Source organism: Engystomops pustulosus, chromosome 1, assembly GCF_040894005.1.
Source record: "Engystomops pustulosus chromosome 1, aEngPut4.maternal, whole genome shotgun sequence".
Lineage (NCBI taxonomy): Eukaryota > Metazoa > Chordata > Amphibia > Anura > Leptodactylidae > Engystomops > Engystomops pustulosus.
Genome location: NC_092411.1, coordinates 84,904,555 through 84,928,612, shown reverse-complemented (window position 1 = coordinate 84,928,612; position 24,058 = coordinate 84,904,555). Strand labels below are relative to the sequence as shown.

The 24,058-nt window shown below is 37.2% G+C and overlaps 1 protein-coding gene across 1 annotated transcript in view; it reads right to left on the bottom strand.

Annotated features, from left to right (window-relative positions):
• Window positions 1-4,968: 4,968 nt before the first annotated feature.
• Window positions 4,969-24,058, bottom strand: part of SCARF2 (scavenger receptor class F member 2) — a 121,384-nt gene continuing 102,294 nt past the window's right edge. Inside the window, exons 11-12 of the mRNA XM_072126540.1 lie at window positions 7,920-8,072; window positions 4,969-7,610 (exon numbers count right to left, since the gene is read on the bottom strand). Coding sequence (XP_071982641.1) covers window positions 6,355-7,610; window positions 7,920-8,072 — 1,409 coding nt within the window. The 3' untranslated portion in view covers window positions 4,969-6,354. The remainder of the gene's footprint in view (window positions 7,611-7,919; window positions 8,073-24,058) is intronic.

Genomic DNA, 24,058 nt, shown 5'->3' with positions numbered 1-24,058 from the left:
ACCGGGAGGGCCCCTTCAGTGCAGAAATTTGTGTTGCATGAAAAATAGTGCAGCTGCACCACAAAATGGTTGCATGAGACACAAATGTGGCGCAGGAACTCCTTAAATACCTGTGCAATCATTTTGCACCTCAAAGATCGTGCAATGGCCGCCAGAAAACTGGCACATGGTCCTTAGTAAATGCGCCCCATTGTCCTCTTCATGTCGATAAGAGCCAATAACCTTTAGATATTGAACCAGTATAATTGTCGCTGGATACCTAAACCTCAACAGTAAAAAGGGTACAATTCTTCTTACTAACTTGAAAAAGACATCATTCCAATGTCCCTGCTATCTTGTTCTTCAAATAAAATCCACTCAGACGCTTATTCGATCTATGAGTGCCCAGTTTTCCTAGACTTTTCTATGTTGTATTGAGTAACATTTTGAAATGTGTGTATTTTTTGCAATAATCTGTACAACCTCTTCTGTAGAGATGCTGTAGGGGATACAATGCTTGTTTTTAAAATAATTGTATTCATTCTTTCTCAATAGATATTAAAAACTGAGTTTTAATATCAACGTAAGACATAAAAGCATATTAATAATACAAATATTCCAAACAAAACAAGTAAACATTTATTAACAAAGCTTTTCCTTGGAGCAATAAGATCCGGTGCAGTACCAGTCTATCAATACAAAATAGAAAGTAGCTAAACCTACTAGCAAACAACTTTACACAAGTCAATTTATACACTGGTTCAGTTGTCAGGTTATAAATAGGAATTTTCCATCACCAATATCCTTGTATTGGTTGTGTATAGCTCTCAGTTTCACTAGAAAGAACTTTATATTCTCAGGTAAAAGGGCATCAGTCAAAACCAGCTCGACCTTTCACCCTAACCCTGATTTGACTCACAATGACACATTCACGAGATGACAAACATGAAATAAATCCTAAACTAACAAAGGCGAAATTGTATTCAAATTATATATCCAAAATGACCCTCCTAGATACCCACAACGCTATACAGTAACTGCAATATATAGCCAGCTATCAAGACAGAAATATATATATATATTTTTTCATTAAAACCTCATATAAGTGTTTATTTAAAAAGTGTAATGGACATGATTTTCTTCTTTTTTTTCATGGTGTTTTTTTGTAGTACATGACCCTAGGGACAGATCTTAATCACAAATAAGACATTTCAGGATGAAATCTGACATTTTTAAGACATACTGTAACAGAAATCACTCCAAGTCAATTATTGCTGCTTTTTTTCCCTGTTCTTTTTTAAACCTATTTGTATAATGCCAGAAAGCAGAACATGATACTAGTACAAATATCATTATGTGTTATAACAGCAAGAAGCAGCAAGAGAGTTATCACAAATGACTCTCAAAACATAGACATTTCCATCCATGTCAGCAGTAATGGAAAATATACCTGATACATCAATTTTTAAAAGATCAATGAAATATTGTTCAATTATAATGTGTGTCAATACATTTTTTTTAACCATATTGGTGCGTTGTGAATAACTAATAATAAGGAATATATTAATTTAGCTCCTTTTACTCTCTGGTCCTCCCTGTTTCCACGAGGGGTATATGATGGAACACAGATGTTACTGTCTGCTGCAGTCACATGATGCTAAAATCATCATCATCTGAGAAACAGGGAAAAAAGTTTAACGGTAATCAAAAAGCTATCAACAAGTATTTTTTTTTTTTTTTTTACTAAGGAAACCCCTTTTGACATGAGATACCTGCTCTTTGATCCCCTATTAATTGTCAATCACCTCTCCACAGGATGGGATCAGTGGGTGTCCAATACCCAGACCCACAGACTTTAATCTGTGTTCGATCTGCATGATCTCAGCTGATCTTTGTGGGGGTAGGGAATCCGATCCCTATTATTCACTTACTGATGACCTATTTTGTGGATAGGTCACCAGAGTATGAAAACTAAGGCTGGGGAAGGGTAGAAAAACCCTTCAAATCTGATTCCTCCTTATACATACTTATACATCAAATATACTATGCTATCTATGCACTATTGTTGAATTTGAAGCAGTTCATTGATGCTGATGTTTAACACTCTCACATTTCTACCAGACTTTTGACAGAAACGTGGATATCTGATTTTGCTGCCCTAGTAAGCTGTCAAAGAAAATGGATGGATCAAAAGAATATAGTGTCAATCGTGAACCAGAAAGCTCCTATGAGAACCAGTGTTACTGAATATAGCAAAACTGTGCAGTTTGTAGAAACATGCTAGAAACTACATTTTGACAATTTGTCCCTAAAGCTAATTCTTCAGATGTTTGAGATAAAACTGCTTGGAAGTTGTGGGAACTAAGCAGCACATAATATGTTCAATTCGCAGATGTGTTATTCCATATCTTTAGGTTTTTATGCATATCTAGAAAAAAGGACAATGGATGACTAGCTTTAAAAATAAAAATTTCCAAGTAAATTTTTTGAAAAATGGATTTGGTCTGATGCCAATTTCTCAGGAAACTGGCAAAAAGCTAAAGAAGGTTAGATCTGAATATAATGGCAGGGAACGGTGGTGGAAGAAATTGAAGGCCTTGCCTCAAACAACGTTCAAATGATCAGGGCTAAAGGGGGTGCAGAGGTAGCAGTCACTACTGAGTGAGTCTGAGCCCCATGAGGCTCAGAGGCTCAACAACAATATACAAAGACAGAAAATAGTGGTTAAGGGGCCCAGGACTATACAGAAAGTTATATTTATAATGGGCTGGTTATCCCTCCCCTTAGCTTAGTGTCCAGCTTTGAGGGAACACAGTTTCAGCGATGCAAACAAATAATATAATGTCTGCCATCAAGGACCACCACATTTATTACTATTTCCAGGGCTGTCCTTAGCTTTGCCAGTTCAGCTCTCTTTCTGTAGGTTTTGGAACCATGTATGGACTTGGCTTGGTGAGCTTCAAGTGTACAGCAGTCACTTTCAGTGGTGATGAGTGATGTGCCCCATGCAACACACAGTTCATACACTCCTAGGCTCAGAGTATTAACAACATGGTAAGATCGTCTTGATCTAGTTGGATGGGAAATTTGGCATTTCTTAAAACAAGGCCATTTATGTAAAGTCACAAGTCTGTCACAGTTCTGTTGGAACACCTCTAGAAGGTACAACTGTTCATCTTAAAAACTTGATAAGGATCTTGGATTTTGAGCCTACCTAAGATCACTATTACTTAAGAAATACCAGTTATATGCATTTTCTCAAAAGGTTGTTTTGTGTGTGGGAACCTGTCCAAAACTAATATTGTAACTGTAGCCAAAAAATGTACACATTGGCAGAAATAGATTTGGGAAATCTGAAATAGACTTCAGAACAGGGTATTTTTCTATAAATCCTGGACCTGGAGTTAAAGGGGTATTCCCATCTGGGCATTCACATTTAATTAAATTCATTTCCCATATGTAAACTTTTCTTCAATTGGATGTTATTAAAAACAATGTTCCTGTGTGAAGATAATTTCTCATAAATGTGGCCACGTTGACCCTTAGAAACAAGATAGCTTCCTCGGATACGACCACCTAACATTTTGGCAGCGGTGGCCAGACATGCGCTATTCAGTCCTGTTTGATCACCTGGATTCAGCGTTCATTACCACAGGACGGCTGTAGGATATGCAGTATCTCCCAGACATTTCATACACAAACACCCTTTGTTTCTTCGTGCAATCACTTCAGCAGAGGTGGCCCTATCCAAGGACACAGTCTTGTTTCTAAGGGACCATAAGACTACATTTATTGGAAATTATCTTCACACAGGAACATTTTTTAAATAACATCTAATTGAAGAAATGTTTATATATGGCAGATTAATTAAACTGAATGTGAATGTCCAGATGAGAATACCCCTTTAAATCAGCTCTAAATATGCTGATCTAATAAATTCACTATTCCAGAAAAGGCATCTTGTCTTAGAAATCTTCCTGAGAGACGTACAACCAAAATTAAACACCGACACAGTGCGGAGACTGTTATGAGCTAAATTTAGTGGCTGTGATGTAACTTGTATACATTTCAGCTTGAATGTACATGCAGTTTACAGACTGTAGCAAAACAAACATCAACCCCAAAGCATCTTGGTGTCAGGTGCTACCCACAGTATACTTTACTTACTATAGACAAAAAGGTGCTTTTACTTTAAGAATATAGACAAACCACAGTATATGGGTCCTTCTATTCCCTAATAGTTCTATGTATATGCATGATAAGCACTGATGTATTCCCATACATGCAATCAGTAAGCAAAGGAAAACGTTGGTATTTGTACTTTAATGCGGAAGTCATTACAACCCGTGCCCCTGTAGAGTTGCACAAGTTGCCCATATGGAACAACTCTGCTCCTACTTGCAATTTCTTGCATGAATTTGAAAATAGGTTTGTCAAAGGGAAAGAGACCTGTATTGTCAGTATTTATCGGGAGTAGAACTCCAAGCCAAACTGTTATATGGTATTTGTCTCTCATCAGTGCAGGGAAGGATTATGAGCTTTCCAGCCTGAACTAGTGAAGAGCCCAAAGCATCAGCTAGCATGCATTTAGAAACATCTCTCATTGTGAGGTCTTCAATATATATTCCAAATTGTATTGCCTACTTGTCTATGCAAATTTGAGTAATGTGAATTAATGTCACAGATTTTGGCTTGATAACGTCTATGGGTTCTTCTGGTCATGCTCTCACCACAAATCTTGGAGGAAAGAAGAATTGGCCATTTCAACATGTCAGATTCCTTGTTTCCTCAGACAATGGGGCAGATTTATCAAGCAGTCTGAAAGTCAGAATATTTCCAATTGCCCATGGCAACCAATCACAGCTCAGCTTTCATTTCACCAGTGCTCATGAATATTTTAAAGGGGAGCTGTGATTGGTTGCCATGGGCAACTGGAAATATTCTGACTTTCAGACTGCTTGATAAATCTGCCCCAATATGTCCCAATTAGATCAGGATGGGGAAGGTAGCTACTTGTAGAGCACCCATGTGCCATCATGACTTTTATCACACATCCAAATCTAAATAATTTGCCGGACACTTGTCCAGCTTTTGCATATATATAATGTATTGTTATTTTATCTATCATTAACCGAAAATGAATTTTCTAAGTGCCACAGATTTTTTTCTGGTACATAAAGTTTTCATGACTTATCATTGACCATTTGCTTAAAGCTGCAAATAATTTTCTTTACAAGGCATGAAGCAAATCCATAGTTTTATACAGTTAGGTGAATCAAAGTGGTTTACCCTGAATGAATAGAAAAAGTCAACTTTTTTCCCCAGACACGGTGCCACTGGTGTCATTAGGCAATTCCCGGTACTGCAGGTCATACCCTTACATGCAAATGGAATTAAGCTGCAATGTCAGACTCAAACAGTGGAAATCCCTTTCGTATCCTGGGTCACTTGGGCTGTGCATTACTCCCATGTGAACTCTTGGAAATGTTAGTTTAGTTTGTGATATGTCTTCCTTTACTATATATAAAGAGCAAATAAACATGAAATATTCATATATGTGTCCATTGTGCAGCCCCATTGATGAGCAGCATTCATACCCTAAAATACTGCATGCTGTTGCATTTTAAGCCAGGCTATTGAAACCATGGTAATACTAATCCTGGTCTAAAATAAACAAAAATAAAAGAGAAAAAAGCTAGCTTATCCATTACTGCATAAGTATCAAAGTATTTCATCATAAAATAAGCACTGCTTATGCACTTTACAAGACAGATGCTAAGTTTGAGAATCAACAGCTTTGCTGAGCTTTGGCATTTTATGTTGACAACATTTTATGATCCTTCTTGCAAAATGATCCTTCATAATCGTCACTTTTCAATAGAGTACAAAAATAAGCATTTCTTTAAATAACTTAGTTGCTTCAAACAATAAAGTATGATAAAGCGTCTAAATAATAAAGGCAAGATTTGGCAGTAGGCAATAAGGCAATATGAACTGTAAATAGTTGCTAAATAGTCTTGTTTGACAACCCATTACTATGAAGGTATCATAGTGACTGGTATATTTATACCATGTTCTCCATCTGTTGTTTGGGAGATATGATTAGACCACCTTTCCCTTATGGATTTGCTTTGGCATTAAAATCCACATATGAAAGAATCTCAAGTTTATTCCAAAAGGTGTGTCTCTTTGGTCTCGAAACAACTGAATTCGACATCCTTCTTTCCACATATTTGAGTCCTCAACACCAAGGCACTCTTAGTTTTTTGGCTCAAAATTTGGCTACAGCAAAATACATCAGAGTAGATTGCAGAAGTCAAGCTGATTCCTTGTAATGCCCCATTTGGAGTAATAACATGTCCAACTCCGCAATCATTACTTTACTGACTGTGGTGGCATTATGGCCGTCTTTGGTTGAACTTTTCCATCAGTGTCTAAAGTAGCATCTTTGCTTTTCTTTCTAGGGGGCTTTTTTATTGGTGTCTTCTTTACTGTTGGTTCTCCTGTTTCTTCCTTTACAGTTGCGGGCTGTTCTTGACTACTATTAGAATTTTGTTTTTCAAGCTGATTTCCTGTGACAGATGCTGATTCTGAAACCGGACTGATCATTTTTTGGAGATTGGTGGTTGTGGGAAGAATTGCTTTGCTTGACTTCTGATTGATAGCTGCAGGAGATCGCTTTGCTTTCTGTGGAGGGGTAGGTTTCTCTTTTTGTGTTTTAAGGGGGCCTATACCATTTTGATTTGTGCTGCTCTCTATTCTGTTAAGGCTTTGTGTTTTTTCTTTTAATTGGGCAGCCAGCATTGAAGCTGCCTCGGAGGACAAATGAGGATGAAGTACTTCAGCCCGAGACTTTCTGTGGTCTGGACTTTTTGGAGCATCTTTAATGTCACCATTCTTTTTCTCAATATGAAGGTTTCCTATTCTTTTAAGGGCATTTTGAACTGTCCCATTAATACTTTCTATGTGGTCATGGCTCTTGTTTCTATGCTTTGACTTGGATGGAGACAGAGATTCATCAGGTTTACTCTCTGTTGTGCTCACATTATTCAAATGCTTTTGTCCTTTATCCTTGTTCCTCATGATAACTTTGTCTTCACTTTTGCCTTGACCAGCAGGGCAAGTATCACTGGGGGTCCTCTTCCTATGGAGATCTTTAACACTTGAGTTTTGCTCTGACTGGTCAGTACTAGAGGTTGTCTTATCTGGAGATTTATTAAATACTGGCAAGGAATTAGAATGGTTGGAATTAAATTTTCCATGGATCCAAGAAACCTTAGGCTTTGTTGCGGGATCAGGTGGGGGTGGTTTTGTTCTTTCAGGAGATGGGGGTTTTGCACCAATTGTAGCACTTCTATGATCCAAGGTAGTATCATCTTCATCTTTAGACTGTTTAGATAACCTTGCAACCTTTGCATACAATGCACCCCCAGTTGATCCTGAACCACAAGATGATCTTTCACTGTCAGATGATTTCAGCAATGGAGTTTCACTGTTGTCAACTTGGGATGATTTAGGAGATCCAGAGTCTTTTAAGTATGTATATTCCCCAGCTTCCTCCTCATTAACTGGAGGGGTCATCTTTTCCAGGACACTTACATTTCCCTTTTCTTTGCAGTCTGTCATTGATTCTAAAACAGAAGAAAAAGAACATTAAGCTATCAGCATCCATAATATGTACATAGATAATGTCTAAGAGACAACAGAGAAGCAATAATCAGTAGATAAAGTGCATTGCTAAAGCTTTTGGCACCACTAATTGTGATAAGGCTCTCTGTCACAAATGCCATCAATACATCCTTTTAACTTGGGCTGTGGAAGCAATGAACCACACATCAGTTGATCATAAGTATCTTTTAAATTCTCTTATGTAAAGTGCCATAGTCTCTTGCTATAATTTCTCATATGAATTAGGATATAGTTTCTTTTGTCCAACTCACCCTCATGGGGAACACAATACACAGGTCCATCATCAGTGGTATCAAACGATGAGAAAGAACCACGGGATGACCATGAAGGCGATGGCTGGTCAACAACAGATGGTGGTTCAATGAAGCTGCAGTTAAAGGTATTCTCCATGTCATGATGAGCCACTGAAATGAAGCAAATACAATTGATTATGCAGACCATATAATACTAATAATGAAGTATACAATACAATCACTTCATACAATAATTAATTTTATATCATTACAAGGAATTCACCAATTTTAACAGATACTAAACCTTAAAGGAGTTGTCCATTTTCAAATAATTCATATGGTTTGTGTAAGAAATTAAACAATTATAAAAATTTCCAACATACTTTCTGTATCAATTCTTCATTGTTTTCAAGATCTCTCTTTGCTGTCCTTCTATAGAAAGTTTCTATGTTTACTTCCAGGGGATAGAAATGTGTCCTGTAATGGACATGCAGTTGTGGAAATCATTATTATCACAGAAGGTAACCAAAGCTGTGTGTTATAACAGGTTGTGTACCAGCATGTCTATCACAAGACACAGATTCTATTCAAAGGAGGTAAACATAGAAGCTTTCAATAGAAAGACAGCAAGCAGAGATTTGAAAATGGTAAGGAACTTATACAGAAAGTATATTGTAAAATTAGGGTTCAAAATACCAACCACTGCCAGTGAAATCATCAGATTTGGCCAACTTGCAATGTCACCTCTAGCCACTCTTAAACTCCCAAACATTTAAAGGCGAAAAGGATGCCAATAAAAAAAATATTTATCTGGTCAGTTCTCAAGTTGATTCAAGATTTCCCAGTATGACTTTATCTGGGGCATTCATAGTGGACTCCAGTTGGCCTGAAGACTCACCAGACAAACCATTGACTTTATTGATACACTTGATCATGCATATGGTAATAATAATAATAATTCCTTTATTTAGAGAACACAAATTATGCAGGGCTACACAGAGCTTGCCAATCAGCTTATATTCTTAATATGAACTCTGAAACCAGCGAGGACGGGGAGATTCCAGAAAACTGGCAAAGAAGCCATAATGAATCTCCCCCAATGTGTTTATATTTCTCAGCTTTACCATGGGCTGGAGAAGAAATTTCACAGTGAATCTGCCTTTGGTGATACAATTTGTTTACATCATCAAGGGAAAGGAAGAGTGCTGGTTTCCTAGAGTGATGTGTGCCTACACACTGGTTGAGTCTGGCAAAACAAGAAAGATTGACGACTGGAAAAAAGTGGAAATAATGTCAAAAATTGTATGCAGCAATTAGTGTGGTAAAAAACAAAGCGGCTTACTTTGCTATACTGAAAAACAAGTGTGGGACAGCAACCAATATGACCATATTGAGTTCTGATTAAATTTTTGCTGGTGCATGCAGCTGGTGATCCCAGTCACAAGTATGCACAATAGAGGAAAAAGCAGCAACTATCCTCGAAGGGTTATTCTAATCCAGGCATTCACATTTAATTTAATTCATCTGCCATATGTATACATTTCTTCAGTTGTATATTTTTTAAAAAATGTTTACCTGTGTGAAGATAATTTCTCATAAATATAAGCAAGTTGCCCCTTAGAAACAAGATAGTTATCCTTGGATATGACCACCACTGCACTCTCCCTGGCATGTACTATTAAGGAACCTGTCCACCTGGAATAAGCATTCATTACCTGTGGGATACAGTAACTACCAGTCATTTCAAATGCAAAAGCTATTTGTTTTTTTGGATAATCCAAGGACAGATATCTTCTGTTTCAAAGGGACCATAAGAACAAATGTATTATGGGAAATTATCTCCACACAGGTTTTTTACTTTTATCCAGTTGAAGAAATGTATGTATATGGGAGATGACATCAGTTATAGAATAGTTATATTTATATATAGCACAGCTGCCATACTCTTGAAGGAGGCCTAAGGCTGCTTGCTCATTATCCAGATTCTGTTAGCATGGAAAATCTGTAGGGTAAGGCTACATGCACATGAACGTGTGACCACCTGGCCGTAGCCGAGCGGGCACACGTCCGGGGCCATGGAGAGGAGGAGTAGTGACCCCTCCGCTCTCCACAGGGATACGAGAAACATGGCATTGTAACACGGGGAAAGATAGGACATCGCTCCCTGCGGTCATTGCCATCTATGGGGTATGTATGTATGGCTGCAAGTTTGCGGCCCTAGATATGTACCTCTGGCGGTCAAGTGCCCAAGACTCAATTGCAGGGTAAGGCTCCATAAAGCCAGGATGCTGAGCATGGCCACCTGGCTTGGTCACGGTGCTGTGAGAAACTTTGTGCTCACCGCACCGTGACCAACCTGGAAGCCGCTCTCAGCCTTCTAGCTGTCTATGGAGATGGGAGGGGTGAGGAGAACTCACCCTCCCATCTCCACTCTGCCTGCGTGCTTTGGCTGTTGAAGCACATGGTCGTGCACATGAAACATTATACTGTTCCAGCAATGCTGGTTGGGATGTTTAGGATTCCTATCCACGGGCTGTGTAGAAAAACCTGCATTGGAAACTGATTTTCTACAGTATATCAATTAATGTCAAGGTCCACTTACTGCAGGAGAAAAAACACTGCTTAAAACCACATAAGAATTCAGACAAGTTCACGTGCCACTGTGAAATGAACAAGGTTTCACTACTAAATACATTTTGCAGCCATTCAAGACTGTGTGCAATTGGTCTAAAACTGCAACGGTGCAAAGGACTCAATTATCATCTTCATGACTGCATCTTCAGATGCATAAAGTATTTCAATATAACTCTCCCAGTTATCAAACAGAATTGTGTTTAATATGTATGTGACTTGGTGACCAAGATAAGGTAATCAAAGCACTGACCGCACCAAGAAGAGATTTCACTTCAGCACACTAAGCAAAAATAATAAAAACCCCATGCCCTGCAATGATACTGTAATAATAAGTTTGTCGATGTCTGACCTCGACAAACCTTGATACATGCAAAATTGTGCAGCACTGCTTGAATAGTGCAAAATTAGAAGCTCAGGCAGCCTCATCCTTGACATAATGCCAGCGACGTGGGAAAATAATCCTGAGCACCTGTAGCTTAAAAATCAGGAAACTGCAAGCTGCCCCAGACAAAGGCAGTCTGCACATGGCATTAAGAAGCACTGAGTCTTTCCAAGTTGGAGCACTCAGCATACTTGTCATATATGAATCAGATCTTAATTTACAATGTAGCCAATAGAAAGAAAATGCAAACATGATAAAAAGGACTTTTTCTCGGAAAATAGTGTTGAATTAAACAAAAAACCTTTGTTAATTATTCAATATTTCCTTGCAGCCTCCCTCAACTGCTACGTCCAGCCTGAACATCATCACATTAATGGAAATCTTCCCCTTTGAAGTTAAGAGCCAACTATGCAATTTTAATTCAAGGTCTAAGGCCACAACCAAAAAATGTAAGCAATCCAGACAAGAATTGTCAAGTGGAAAGTACAATGTCACATCATAGAAAGCGCTAGTTTGGAATAAGATTACATATGGGATATTGCACTGCAATATTAGTGGAGAAATAGCAACAGGGACTTCTTACAGTTCTCTTATACATCTCTAGGGCAAAATGAACAATACATATTATTATAAGTATTGCCAGTGTCTAGAAGTTATTCTATTTCTTATGTCAGAAAAAGTTAAGGTTAGAAAAGCATCTATTTTTTATTGGTAAAGTAACGTAGTCTGCAGAAGCAGATGTACTTAATATATCAGTTCAAGAATAAAGAAAGCCAAAAGTTAAAATGGTAATCTTTAAAAAATGTTGTCAGTACTGCCATGTGGGAAAAATTAACTAGACCTCAAGTCCTCCACACTTAGACCCAAATAGATGCACTGGCCTGATGCAGACAATTACATAACTGTCCATCAACCTCTTATTCCACCAATAGCCATCTCAAGCAACATCCCCAGGAGGAGAAAAAGAGCCACTGCCCCAAGAACAAATAATGGGACAATTGAAATACAAATGCAAAATTCTTAGTTCCACCAACATATGCAAGAAAGAGTCTAGAGGACCAGATACACGCTATATGGTCAGCTGATCCTCCTTAAGTCATCCACTTGAATGATTACTACCTCTTCAATAAACTGTGCATGAATTAATAGTATATATAAGGAGCACTATATAAGAAGTGTAATATATCTTAACAAGTGGAAAATGCTTCTTTCTCCACTTACCTTGACATTTATCATCCCCTTCCCGTATACAGGAGTTCCCCTATTAAGAAACACTCGACTTACAGAAGGACCCTAGTTACAAACGGACCTCTGTATGTTGGTAAGTTAATGTATTTTAGCCTTAGGCTACAACAAACAGCTATACAGTTATCAAATATGTCTGCAATTAAGCTTTACCGTTTATCCTGGTTCTTATGACAACATTTTTAAAATCCAGTTGGCACAGAGACTAAAAAAAATTGTATGGGGTTACAAATATAAAATATACTAAAATATACAGTTCTGACTTACATACAAATTCAACTTGAGAACAAACCTAAAGAACCTATCTTGTACATAACCTGGGGACCGCCTGTAGTCTGCTTATTGAGAGTTATATATTATTTAAACACTGAACTTCTGATATTTTCCAAGGTGTGGTACGCTAAAGTTTCCTGTGAAAGCTCTAATTTTCTCCTGTAAACCCTAAAATAAAGAGGATTTTGAGCCCCACTGAAAACATAGGATGAAATCCCTGATGAAAATGGCAGTACAGCCCTGTTTAATATGCTGCTACTATAGAACCCCACCACTTGGTGGATGAAAACCCCCAAAATATAAGCTTATTAAACTATTTCATTGCTTTTTACTTAGTAGTTTGAATTACTCAAGCACCATGTACATTTACAATTTCCTTCTAAAGATATTGGCCCTGTGAAGAAGATGATTTGTAGTAAGTTGTGACACCCTACAGTAAGTAAATACTTAAGGTCTCCATAAATAATGTGTAATGTATGGAGGGCTCACAACTCAGACATTTTCAAGTGTACAATTCATAGGATTTTCCATGCACTAGATTAAACTACATGATGAATTTATACCTGTGATTGCTAAAGGGGCTTTATTCAATTTAAACTTCTTATGATATATGAGCAAACGGGGTTTCACATACACAATGTTTATCAGAAAATGCCAAATCTGACTGTAATTCATGAGTTTTCTAAATTCAATGATTTCATGCTGCACATATTAGCCAATATTAGGGGTTCTTAGAGATAAGTAAATCTATTTTTCACGCATGAATCAAATTTGAAAATGGGTGAGGGTAAATATAAAAAAAAAATGAACAAAATTAACAAAACAAGAGAGGAGCTACTCCTAAAAAATCTATGTTTTAGAGAACTAGATGGGGTTTTATACAATTTCCAGGACAATTGAAACAACAATGGTTGGATTTCGACCAAAACCAAATATTTTGAAAAATTTACTGAAGATCCTACAAATCAAATCTTTAAGGATTCTCTTATTTCTTTTCAATATTATCTATGCCCCACTATACCACATTATGATACTGTAGAAGGAATGATGCCTTGGATAACAAATATAAGAAGGTTACTACAGTCACGGTGCCTGGATGTATGAGTAAGTGTCCTTGGTTTACAATGCTTGATTTTGATGGTAGAAGTGATGGTCCAAGTTGTTAAAAGTTTAGTTGTTGGGAAAGAATCAAAATAAGAAATAAACCAACCTGTCCTTTCCAGACCTGCATTCAGTACTGTTCTATGAGATATGTTACATGGTGGGAGTGGGGCATATATTGTATACACTTTGCAACTGAAGCAAATCACTCACCTCCGCTACATATTGCACAAGTCCACTATGATCGATGATCGGCTACAGTTTGATGAGTATAGGTTAACTCTCCTCTACAGCACTATAACCAAATCCGCACTGACAACAGGGACAATCGGAACCTGAGGTGCTACATTTAAAAATCCCTGATCCTTTTTTTTTTTTTTTTTGGACAAAAGCCACAAACAAAAACAAAAATTGTCTTTCAGCAGATTACTCCTATTTCCAGATTGAGAACCCTTGACTGTACAAGCGTGTATGTATACACTGAGGTTGGGATATTGGAGTTTTCACCAAACAGGTGTTTTGGGTGACACATACTTTGTTACTGTATATGACTACCTTTAGTGTAGCAGACTACCTGAAAGACTATTTCTATTCATTTCTCTAAGTAACACTTATAGCAGTTCACATTCTGTGGCATTCAACACTTCCGACTGTAAATCCCTATAATTTGTACCTTCTGTACACATACTAAAATGCATGGTGTTCTTAAGTCTGTCATATTTTACAATAAAAAAAACATTTTACATCGCTTTTTTGATAATTCTTCCCATTTAACCAAACAACTTATACTGCCATATTTTCTCCTCAATCCATCATAACAAGTCTAGGAGAAGGCCTTGCACAAGCACCAGATGACATATATTAGCCTGCTTACACAATTTCCATTTTAAGCCACAAATCTTTGTTTAATCATATGGAGGTCACATGATCTCAATGCATCAGGAATCCAAAGGAATTGTTGGCCGCATGCCAGTTTTTAAAACAAATCTTTTGCCAAAGTGCACAGAAACAAAGACCTGTCTGAAAAAAAAACATGTAATACTTTGAGAGTCTGATTTTCAGGAAAGTACAAGCAGGACTCCCAGAATATAGAAAAGTAACAACAGACATTGTTTCATAAAAATTTGTGTCCTGGCTTTCTATTACCATGTCATCAATGTGTAAAACAATGGCAGGAATCTATGCCCCCTAATCCCCCCTAATTGTGTTACTTTGAATGGTACAAAACAAGGATACATGAGGGCACTCAGCTTGTTGGTAACTTTGTGCTGACGGGCAATGAACTTGCATGTGGAAATCATCACATTCAGGGAGTGCACTGGGAAAGGCAGGAAGAACGCAATATCTATGGCTACATCAGATATGTAAATGTAGTGTATTTTATTTTTAACTAGTAAAATAATAGAGATCAGTAAAGTGTATTTTATCTGTATTCTGTTTTGTATAATTCAGTATTAGGCTAAGTTCACATTACTGTTCAGATTTCCATTTCTATCTTCCACTTAAAAAAGTTAACGGAAATTGAAGAGATCCGTAATGAATCCCATTGAAATCAATGCAATTTTTAATGCCATCCATCAGACAGTCATCCGTTATTCTCCCGTTTTTTGGATGGAAGAAATTATGGAGCATAAAGTACTTTTTTTGCTGGATGATCCCTAATTGTGACCATAACGGATGGCATTAAAGGAGTTGTTTGCTTAAAGCAAATAACTAATATTGTTTGTGTGATGAAAAGTTATATTTTTCAATATACTTTCTGTATCAATTCCTCACAGTTTTCTACACCTCTTCTTGCTGTCCTTCTATAGAAAGCTTCTTTGTTTTCTTCCACTGGATAGAAATCTATCCATGGCCTTGTGCATGTGCACGGCTCGTTATATCACAGAGAGTAATCAGAGCTGTGTAATAATAACGGCCAACACATGTCCATCACATGACCAGGGACAGATTTCTATGCACTGGAAGAAAACATAGAAGCTTCCTATAGCAGGACAGAAAGCAGAGATCTAAGAAACTGTGAGGAATTGATACAGAAAGTATATTGGAAAATTGTATCACTTATATTACACAAACAATATCAATTATTTGCTGAAAGTGGACAACCCCTTTAAGTTATCTTTACAGTTAAGTCAATGAGACGGATAGTAAGTGTCAGTTTTTACATTTTTTTTTTTAAGATGAAGAAATAGACAGATATAGAATTACATAAATAGTTCATATATAGATAGAAAAATACTGTAGATGATGGATAGATTATAGAGGTATATAGAGAAAGATAGGTAGGCGGTTAGAAAGGAAAGATCAATAGGTAGATAGGTAGTTAGAAATAAGAGATGGATAGTTAGATATATGGGTAAATAGACAGAAAAGCGAGATAGATAGGTAGAAATGAGACTTCCATAGATGACATCTATGAGGGATAGGCAGATAGATGTGAGGGATGGATAGATATACAGATATAGAAGCTAAATATCAAAATGACTACTTCTGACCTTAAAGACAGGCAGAAATAGGACCTGCTCTATAATCTCCAGCATGGTCACTTGGCTTGCCCATGAATTATACGTCGCGTCATTAAACGGTCGGGTGCATAAGGCCTTACAATTCTGAAAAATTCTGAAAGCAATAAATATAAAATATTTATCCCAATGTAGCAGGAAAAACATCTAAAAGCCCCAATGACTGTTTTGGCTAATATAACAGAAGTTAAAGTGGAAAGTGAAAAAATGTAGGTCCATCAGCTCCAACCTACAAATTTTACCATGTTGATCCGGTGGTCGTAAAAAAAAACTAAAGGGATGATGCCAATTGGCCCAAAGTAGTGGAAAATTCTTCCCAACTCTGAATATGTCAGAATAACTCCCTGGATCAACATCAACTATTATCAAAATATTGTGTTCCCATAACATTTGATTTCCAGGCCCCTCTTGAACAAATACAAATTACCCGTCATCCCAACATCCTTTGGCAGAGAGTTTGCAGTCTCACTGTTCTTACAGTGATCAACATTTGCTTGCTGAAAAGTAACATGTTGCTTGATTTTGAGTGTTGCATCTATGTTTCTTCAATGGGAAGAAGGGAATAAGAAACACAATTGGCAGATCCTTATCTTTAGCAGAAACAGACATCTTTCCTCTGATGTCTAATGTTCATTACCAAAATTATTTTATTATCTAAATTCTTCTCAAGCTGCAAGACAAGTTGCATTTTATCAAGAGTATATCCTAGGATGTATGAACATTTATAGAATGGGATTTTTATTTTCTGTGTGTAGCTTGGTAATGACTTCTAATAATTTCTACCAGCAAACTTTGTGGAGTAATGAATTTTGAACAGCAAGAAAGGGAAAGTTGTAATTTTATGTTGCTATACTAATATTGATATAAGTTTATTTCACACATATGATGGGTAGCACCTGCAGAAAAGGATTGATGTTTCTATCTCAAGAAAAACATATACTTTCATAGAAACAAATGCAATGTAATGAAACTTAAATTACAATCATCTGCAAAAAATACAAATGACAACTTCAAGATTCTCCCTCTAATCAAAGCATTACCAAATGCCACTTACTGTCAACATGGTATATGAATTTCAGAGGCTCATGGTAAATCCTGATTACTTAAGATCTGAACCAACTATTTATTACTGAAGATATGATGCTATAGTTCAGAGCTATAGCACTGCCAAGAATAACGTGTACAATCTCATTAAAATGTTTTTTTTTTTAAATTAATTTGTAATGTGTCTTTTGTTTCTAGTATCTTAATAATAGGTGCTCTTACTGTGTAAGATATTGTTGTGTAGTCTCGACCACTTACCTACTCTATATTAGCATTGTTATTATAAAGGCCGGACCATTGTCTTTAGAAGTTTTGTTGTGTAGTGTGGACCAATCATCCATTACACAAATATTATTGTGTATAAGGATAATTGTCTATAAAAGTAAAGCAATGAATAGGCAGCACTCTAACTTTACAAAAGTGAAAACTAGTTGCTTTATTCAGCCATATAGCGACATTTCACTTATACAATACAACCTTTTTCAAGCCAATGAAAAGCCAATGGTTTCAAGCCAATGGTTATGCTGTGTAGTCTGGGCCAATCAACAGCAGTCAGAATGTGTCGCATTTATCAGACGCCAATGAGAGTTTATTACGTGTATAGTATGGCTCTTCACCTACAATAGTTGTGTTGCTGTGTAGGCTGGACCACCCATATAGCATTTTATGTGGAATGGAATATCCCTTGTAACAGCAGTCTTACTGTGCAGTCTGGATGACTTTGTGTAACAGTACCATGGTAATGGACTTTGCACCACAGCAGTCTGTCTGTGTAGTCAATAATGTTTTCCATAAAGGTAGTCTAGGTGTATTTGGCCCTTTCCCGATAACAGTAGTTTATCTATGTGCCTTGTGCCACTCTCTATCGCAGCAGATACTGTATGTAATCTGGACCACTTCCTATAGAAGCAGTGACAACCCATAATAATAGCCGTCTAGCCATGCATTCTCAATTACATTGAGGCTCATATTTGGCCTCAAATCATAGTTCATAGTTTATTTTTTGTCTTTGTAGTTCTCTTAGCAAAGAGTGTAGGGGGTATATATTTCACAATATTTCAAGTTAATAATATTTCCAGGATTTTAGCAAAATTTTATTAAAAAATAAAAGTATATGTAATATGTAAGTACAAGAATCCATCCCGAGACTTTTTACATACTGGCTACCAGAGCTATAAATTTTTTCCATTTGTTGGGTAGAGACGGTTGTTAAAATAAAAACATTTTTAAGGTTATCTCAATAGTTGAAAAAAGGAAAAAGTCAGAGAATCCAGACTATTATTTTCTCATGAAGAAATGTAGAGTTGAATCCATTGGCAAGTCCATTTTTACTTCACACACCCACTAACAGGGAATAATGGTATCATAGATTCTCATTGTATGTCTATTCCAAAGAAAAGGCAGCATTCCAATGTTGGTGAAGAAATTGGGGTGAATCTTTACTCCATAACGACATTTCGGCGATACACCTTGCTTGAGAAAGATGTATCACCGAAACGTTGCTATGGAAAAAAGATTCACCCCAATTTCTCCACCCACATTCGGATACTGCCAGCCAGCCGCGTGTAGTATACAGCTAACCCCATGTAGTATACAGCCAACCCCATGTAGTATACAGTCAGCCCCATGTAGTATACAGCCAGCCAGCTCCCTGTAGGATGCAGCCAGCTCTATATAGCATACAGCCAGCCAGCCCCCTGTATGCCAAGCACATAAAAAAAAAAACTTAATACTCATCCTCCGGCCATACTCACTCACCCCTGATGCTCAGCGCAGCTCCCCATTCCCAGCGCGGCTCCTCTTCTTTCTTCTCTTTGCTGTAAACGCCAGCGTCGCTTTCCTGCAATCTGCCGGCAGGCGCACACAATGATGCAACACCGCCGCATTAAAGTGTGCGCCCACCGGCATATCGCATGGATGCAACTCTGCCGGCTAAAGAAGAAAGAGAAGAAATAGAGAAGAAAGAAGAGGAGCCGCGCCGAGGATAGGGAGCCGCGCCGACGATCCGGGCGCCGGAGGTTGAGTATTATGTTTTGTTTTTTTTTAAATTGAATCGTGTATAAGTCAAGGTGAGGTTTTTCAGCACATATTTAGTGACCTTGATATGTTAGGGAAATAAAGTATAGACTACAGTAGACATTTTTCTGTAACACCATACTGATAAGAGGGTAACAATTTAATGTAAGAGGTATTTATCAATTAACCCTCCCTGTCAGGTCTCTGTCATTCAGGGTGGAGGAGGTGGAATAATGTCTTGTCATATGACATGAGTGGTTTATTTTTGTGTATTAACAATAAATTGCTCTAGTTGTGAAGGTGGAAGGGAGTTCAATGTACTACTAGATGTTTGTCTCTAGTAAAGATTTATATTCAGTGTAGTAATTTCATTAAACTGTAATTTGCTCATAGCAACTAATCTCAGCTTCTTTTACATCCACCAGGGCCAGAACTCTAATTTAGCCCCCATGACAGCCATCAGAACTAATCTTTTATTCTAAAACCACAAGTTATTGTTATTCATGTGATACTCTGGTGCTCCTGAAATGCTGCAATAGGGCTATTTTACATAACTACCATTCTTCCCCACTGTTTTAGGAGCAGATGAGTAAAAAATGGAAACCCATGATATTTAACATAATGGATACCCAACAATGCCCACAAGACCCCATCACAATGGGGTATGTTAGGATTCCATTTGAATGTGTGTTTATTAGCTAGACAAAAAGGTATTTTTTCACATTTTAAAAAGAAATCAGAATAATTGCATGCATTCCTTTTATGTGAGGTTACCCTGTCTGATATGTGAGCACATATATTGCATGTATAAACATAGTGGCCGACATTTATTAAAGTTTTTGAATCAGTTTTCTAAAAAGAACATGCAAACTGCTTGCACATGTATTTATGATTACGGTTTTGTGCACCTAAAAGGGTGTGTTAGTGCTTAATCGGAGTGTGCACCACATTTATTATTGATGTGCGCCACTATTCAGAAGCATGAACAAAGTGCACCAAAAAAAAAATGGTGCACTCTGTCGGAGCTGTGGAGGGGACACCAAATTCATCAAGAATGGCACCACAATTCATGAATCTGGTGCATCGTGCACACTACACAGGCAAGTTTGCACTGTTTTTGATAAATGTGGGCCATTGTTTTTCCTACACAGCATCTTTCTGTTAATTGAATCTGTTACATTACTTTGATATTTAGATTTGTTTTTAGATGCACATTGTATAATAACACAAACACATGGCAAAGACCAGCTGCCAAGGAAAACAGGGCCTCTGACCAAACATTTTATTCCACTGAAATAACACTTTGCCTCTGGCAATAAAAACAGACATTGAGGATAGCATTTCCCCTTCTCTCGATTTGTGTTGTGTGGAACAAAATGACTGTGATGAAAAAAATGTAAGAACCTCAAGAAAAGGTCTCTTTTGAGAAAACCACAAGGACTGTGGTTTACTTGACTTCTAAGTATCACTAATGAAAAACAGTTATGTGTTATGTATCAAGGCAAGATGGTCCATATGACAGGGCTGTAATAAGACAGGACGATATGTAGAAATCTTTATATATTATGGTGTAGTATATTAAGAATATCTGTACAATACTTTATGTTAGAATATTAAATCAGTATTCCCATCTGTTAGCCCCACGCCCCTGCTCATCCTGTGCTGCTAATGGTAACAGCCAACCCTGCCTTTAAGCCATGGATACTTTACAGTTAAACTGTAATGGCTTTTCTTGTCAGTGTAATACATATGGGCAGCTAACCTAACATGTTTCACCTGTTAACCAACTAATCCTTAATCCATAGAATAGATGATAACAAGATGATCGAGAGGGTCCAACTGCCCCCTGTGATCGTGAGAACTTAAATAGCTTGTAGAACCCCTTTAACAGTGGTATCTAAAGGGGTAGCTGGTTAATGCGTTCCATGTATCAGCTCAAGCCCATTATGATTTTTGTGTGCCTTTTATAACATTAATCAGAACCTGATTTGTTCTTATGGATGTGCTTCCTATCACTTTCTCTTTTAGCTATTTTTTAGTTCCATTCCAGACCATTTTCTTTTTCTCTTTGCAGTGTCTTTCTCCTCTTTTTATTCTTCATTAACATGTTCCGTTCTCCCATCAAATCCAACCTTGTGCCATGCAGTTTAATAAATGGTGACAACAGTCCCTGCCCATTGATAAATGGAGGCTAAAATTCGGTGCCAAATCCTGCCTCAAAAACGCTTTCAGACATCCCAAAAAGATTTCTTTTTAAACTCCCTTAAACTTTTAGAGTACCAAGGATCCTGAGCTATCAAAGCACAAGAAGGAACACTATTTTGGAACACATATGGATACTTCTCATACTGCCATTTATAACTTTTGAAGGTATTTAACTTCTAAATTCATTAAAACCCTCCTCATTTTCTACATTCACTAAACATAAAACTTCTTATATCCAACTTCTGAGCATCTGTTTGTATTTAAAATATGCACAGAATGTTTTAGCGAGTTCCCATCCATTACTGGAACTATCACGTAAAGGAACCAATGGGTTTTGGGCAAATTCCAAGTCAGTAATCTGAGTGAACTAAACAAAGTCATTGATCCAAAGAGGTTTAATTTTTGACATTCCTACTAGATAAGCTAAATAAAATATCTGCTGTTTTGCCAACAAATAGGAAATATAACAGGAAAATAGGAGAGAGGTTTGGATGGATTGAACAGCCATCTGTACATAAGATAATAAAAATTCCCTCTAATAAGTAAAACATTTGGAATTGGCTTCAGATTTAGCACATTTTCTCTGATCTAGGAGCCATTTGTTCAGGGAATCATTAGAGACTTTGGTATTTAAATTCCTGCAGCACATCCCTGTCACCGATTTATTTAAATGCATGCTAAGTGCAAACCAATCTTTTTCTCACTCTTTGGGGATCATAAATCTTACTGCAACTGCTGTAGTGTAATATAAGTAAAATCATTTATAGCAGTGTTGTCTTGATTTTTTTTAATGTCAAGCATTAAAATGACAGGTGACATTCACAGAAACCATTTTTATTTGGATAGATAGTTTGCCTTTTTTTCTGGAACAGGTACAATATGACCTGCAAAACTATTTATGTTTCAAACAAATATTTATGCTTTAACATTTGAATGTGAAAATGGACTCATGATGCTCTGAAAAAAATATTGGTGGACTTTTTTCAGAAAAATGGTTCTTCTCTATGTAATCCTGAAATCAAAAAATGAAAAATCATGCAAATAAAACCCTATTAAAGGGGATGTCCAGGATTGAAGTTTATTTATTATGTAGTTGTGTTGTGAAAATAATAAAGAACTAATACTTACCTTGGTCCTTGCGAATGGTCCAGAGTAGTATCTCCCATCACCACAAGCCCGGAAAGTGATAAGGTGTTGCAGCATCGCACTATAGACGTAACATCACCACTGGACCTCCTGGTCATGGGAGGCAAGGACGTGAGAAATATTACTTCTTTTTACACCAAATATGGTCAATGGAAAAAATCCATTCCTGGGCAATCTAAACCTAACCTTAAACCTAAGAATGAATGATATACAAACAGCCAAACTGCATAATCAGGCTGTTTAGCTACAAAATTACCATGTGTGTGTATTCTTGAAATAAACAGCCTTCTAATGGTTTTATTCCTCCTGATTTCTATATTTTTATTGGAAGGTTGCATTATGGTTGGTGCTTAGTGTTCCAGTAGAAGGTAAGTGGGACGAAGACATGTTTTGTCTTCTCGGACAAGTTTTTGGATAAAATCTTTAAAGGACATCTTCCAACAGATAACCTGATGGTAGATGTTTTTACTCACCTCCTTCTCCCATCCTGAACAGCAATATCCTTCTTTTTTCATGTTTTAAAATGATCAGGTATCCTAGAAAAATAGCTTTATTGACTACACAAATGAGCATGCGGCGCTCCACCAAGCACCCCATGGCTCCGCCGATAATTAATTTATGCATGCCCCAGGTACGCTGATACAATGCTGAGAGAGCTGATAAACTCATACTATACGTGATCATAGCAGAATTTAGTCAGATAATGCTATGATAATGCATAGTGCGAGAATATCAGTGGGAGAGCTGGCAAAGTCAACAGCTCTCTCAGCATTGAGAGGGGGGAGGGGAATTCATTATCTCCTCAAAAAAAAAGTTTCCCAAAAAAATATTTTTTTTCAGGGAAACCCAGCCATTCTAAAGCATGACAAAAGAAGATAATTGCTGATACATGTCCAGATAACAAAAAACATGATAGATAGAAACAAACGGATATAGACATGTATTGCAATTACAGTGTGCTACTCTTTGTGTACTAAACTGATCGAAACTGAGAATGACAATATTCTGAAAAGTTTTATAGTGTAATTTTGACTTTGCTACTACCACCCTCTATTTAATAGGGATTGATTCCTTGGATTGGTAGGCTTTCTGGGGTTGGACTCCCACTGACCAATGCTTTGCAGTTTAAGTCAAACCTACCATAATAATAATAATTTTTATATAGCTCCATGAGATTCCCTAGCTCCTTACAGATTATGGCAAACATATACAAATAAAAGACATTACAGAGTAATAACAGTCATATGAAAAAATAGGAATGAGAGCTTACAGTCTATGTACAATGAGGAATCTACCATCAGATTGCTCCTAACTTCATCTGCCATAATCTTTATTTTACTAATATAAAGACCTGGTTTAACTTTAAAAAAAACTTCATTACTCCATGCCATGCAGTAGCCACTGCAGGGACAGCCACTTGTGCATTCCAGCATGCTTCTTCTTCCAACACCTGTCTGGGCTATAGTGATGACATGCGTCAGTGCAAGCCTGGCAAGCTCCTCTTTGTCTTTCAAACATCGCTGACTTCAATGGAGCTACTGCACATGTGCAGTAGCTCCAACTCCTGTCCTGTGTTAGAGTGATGAAAC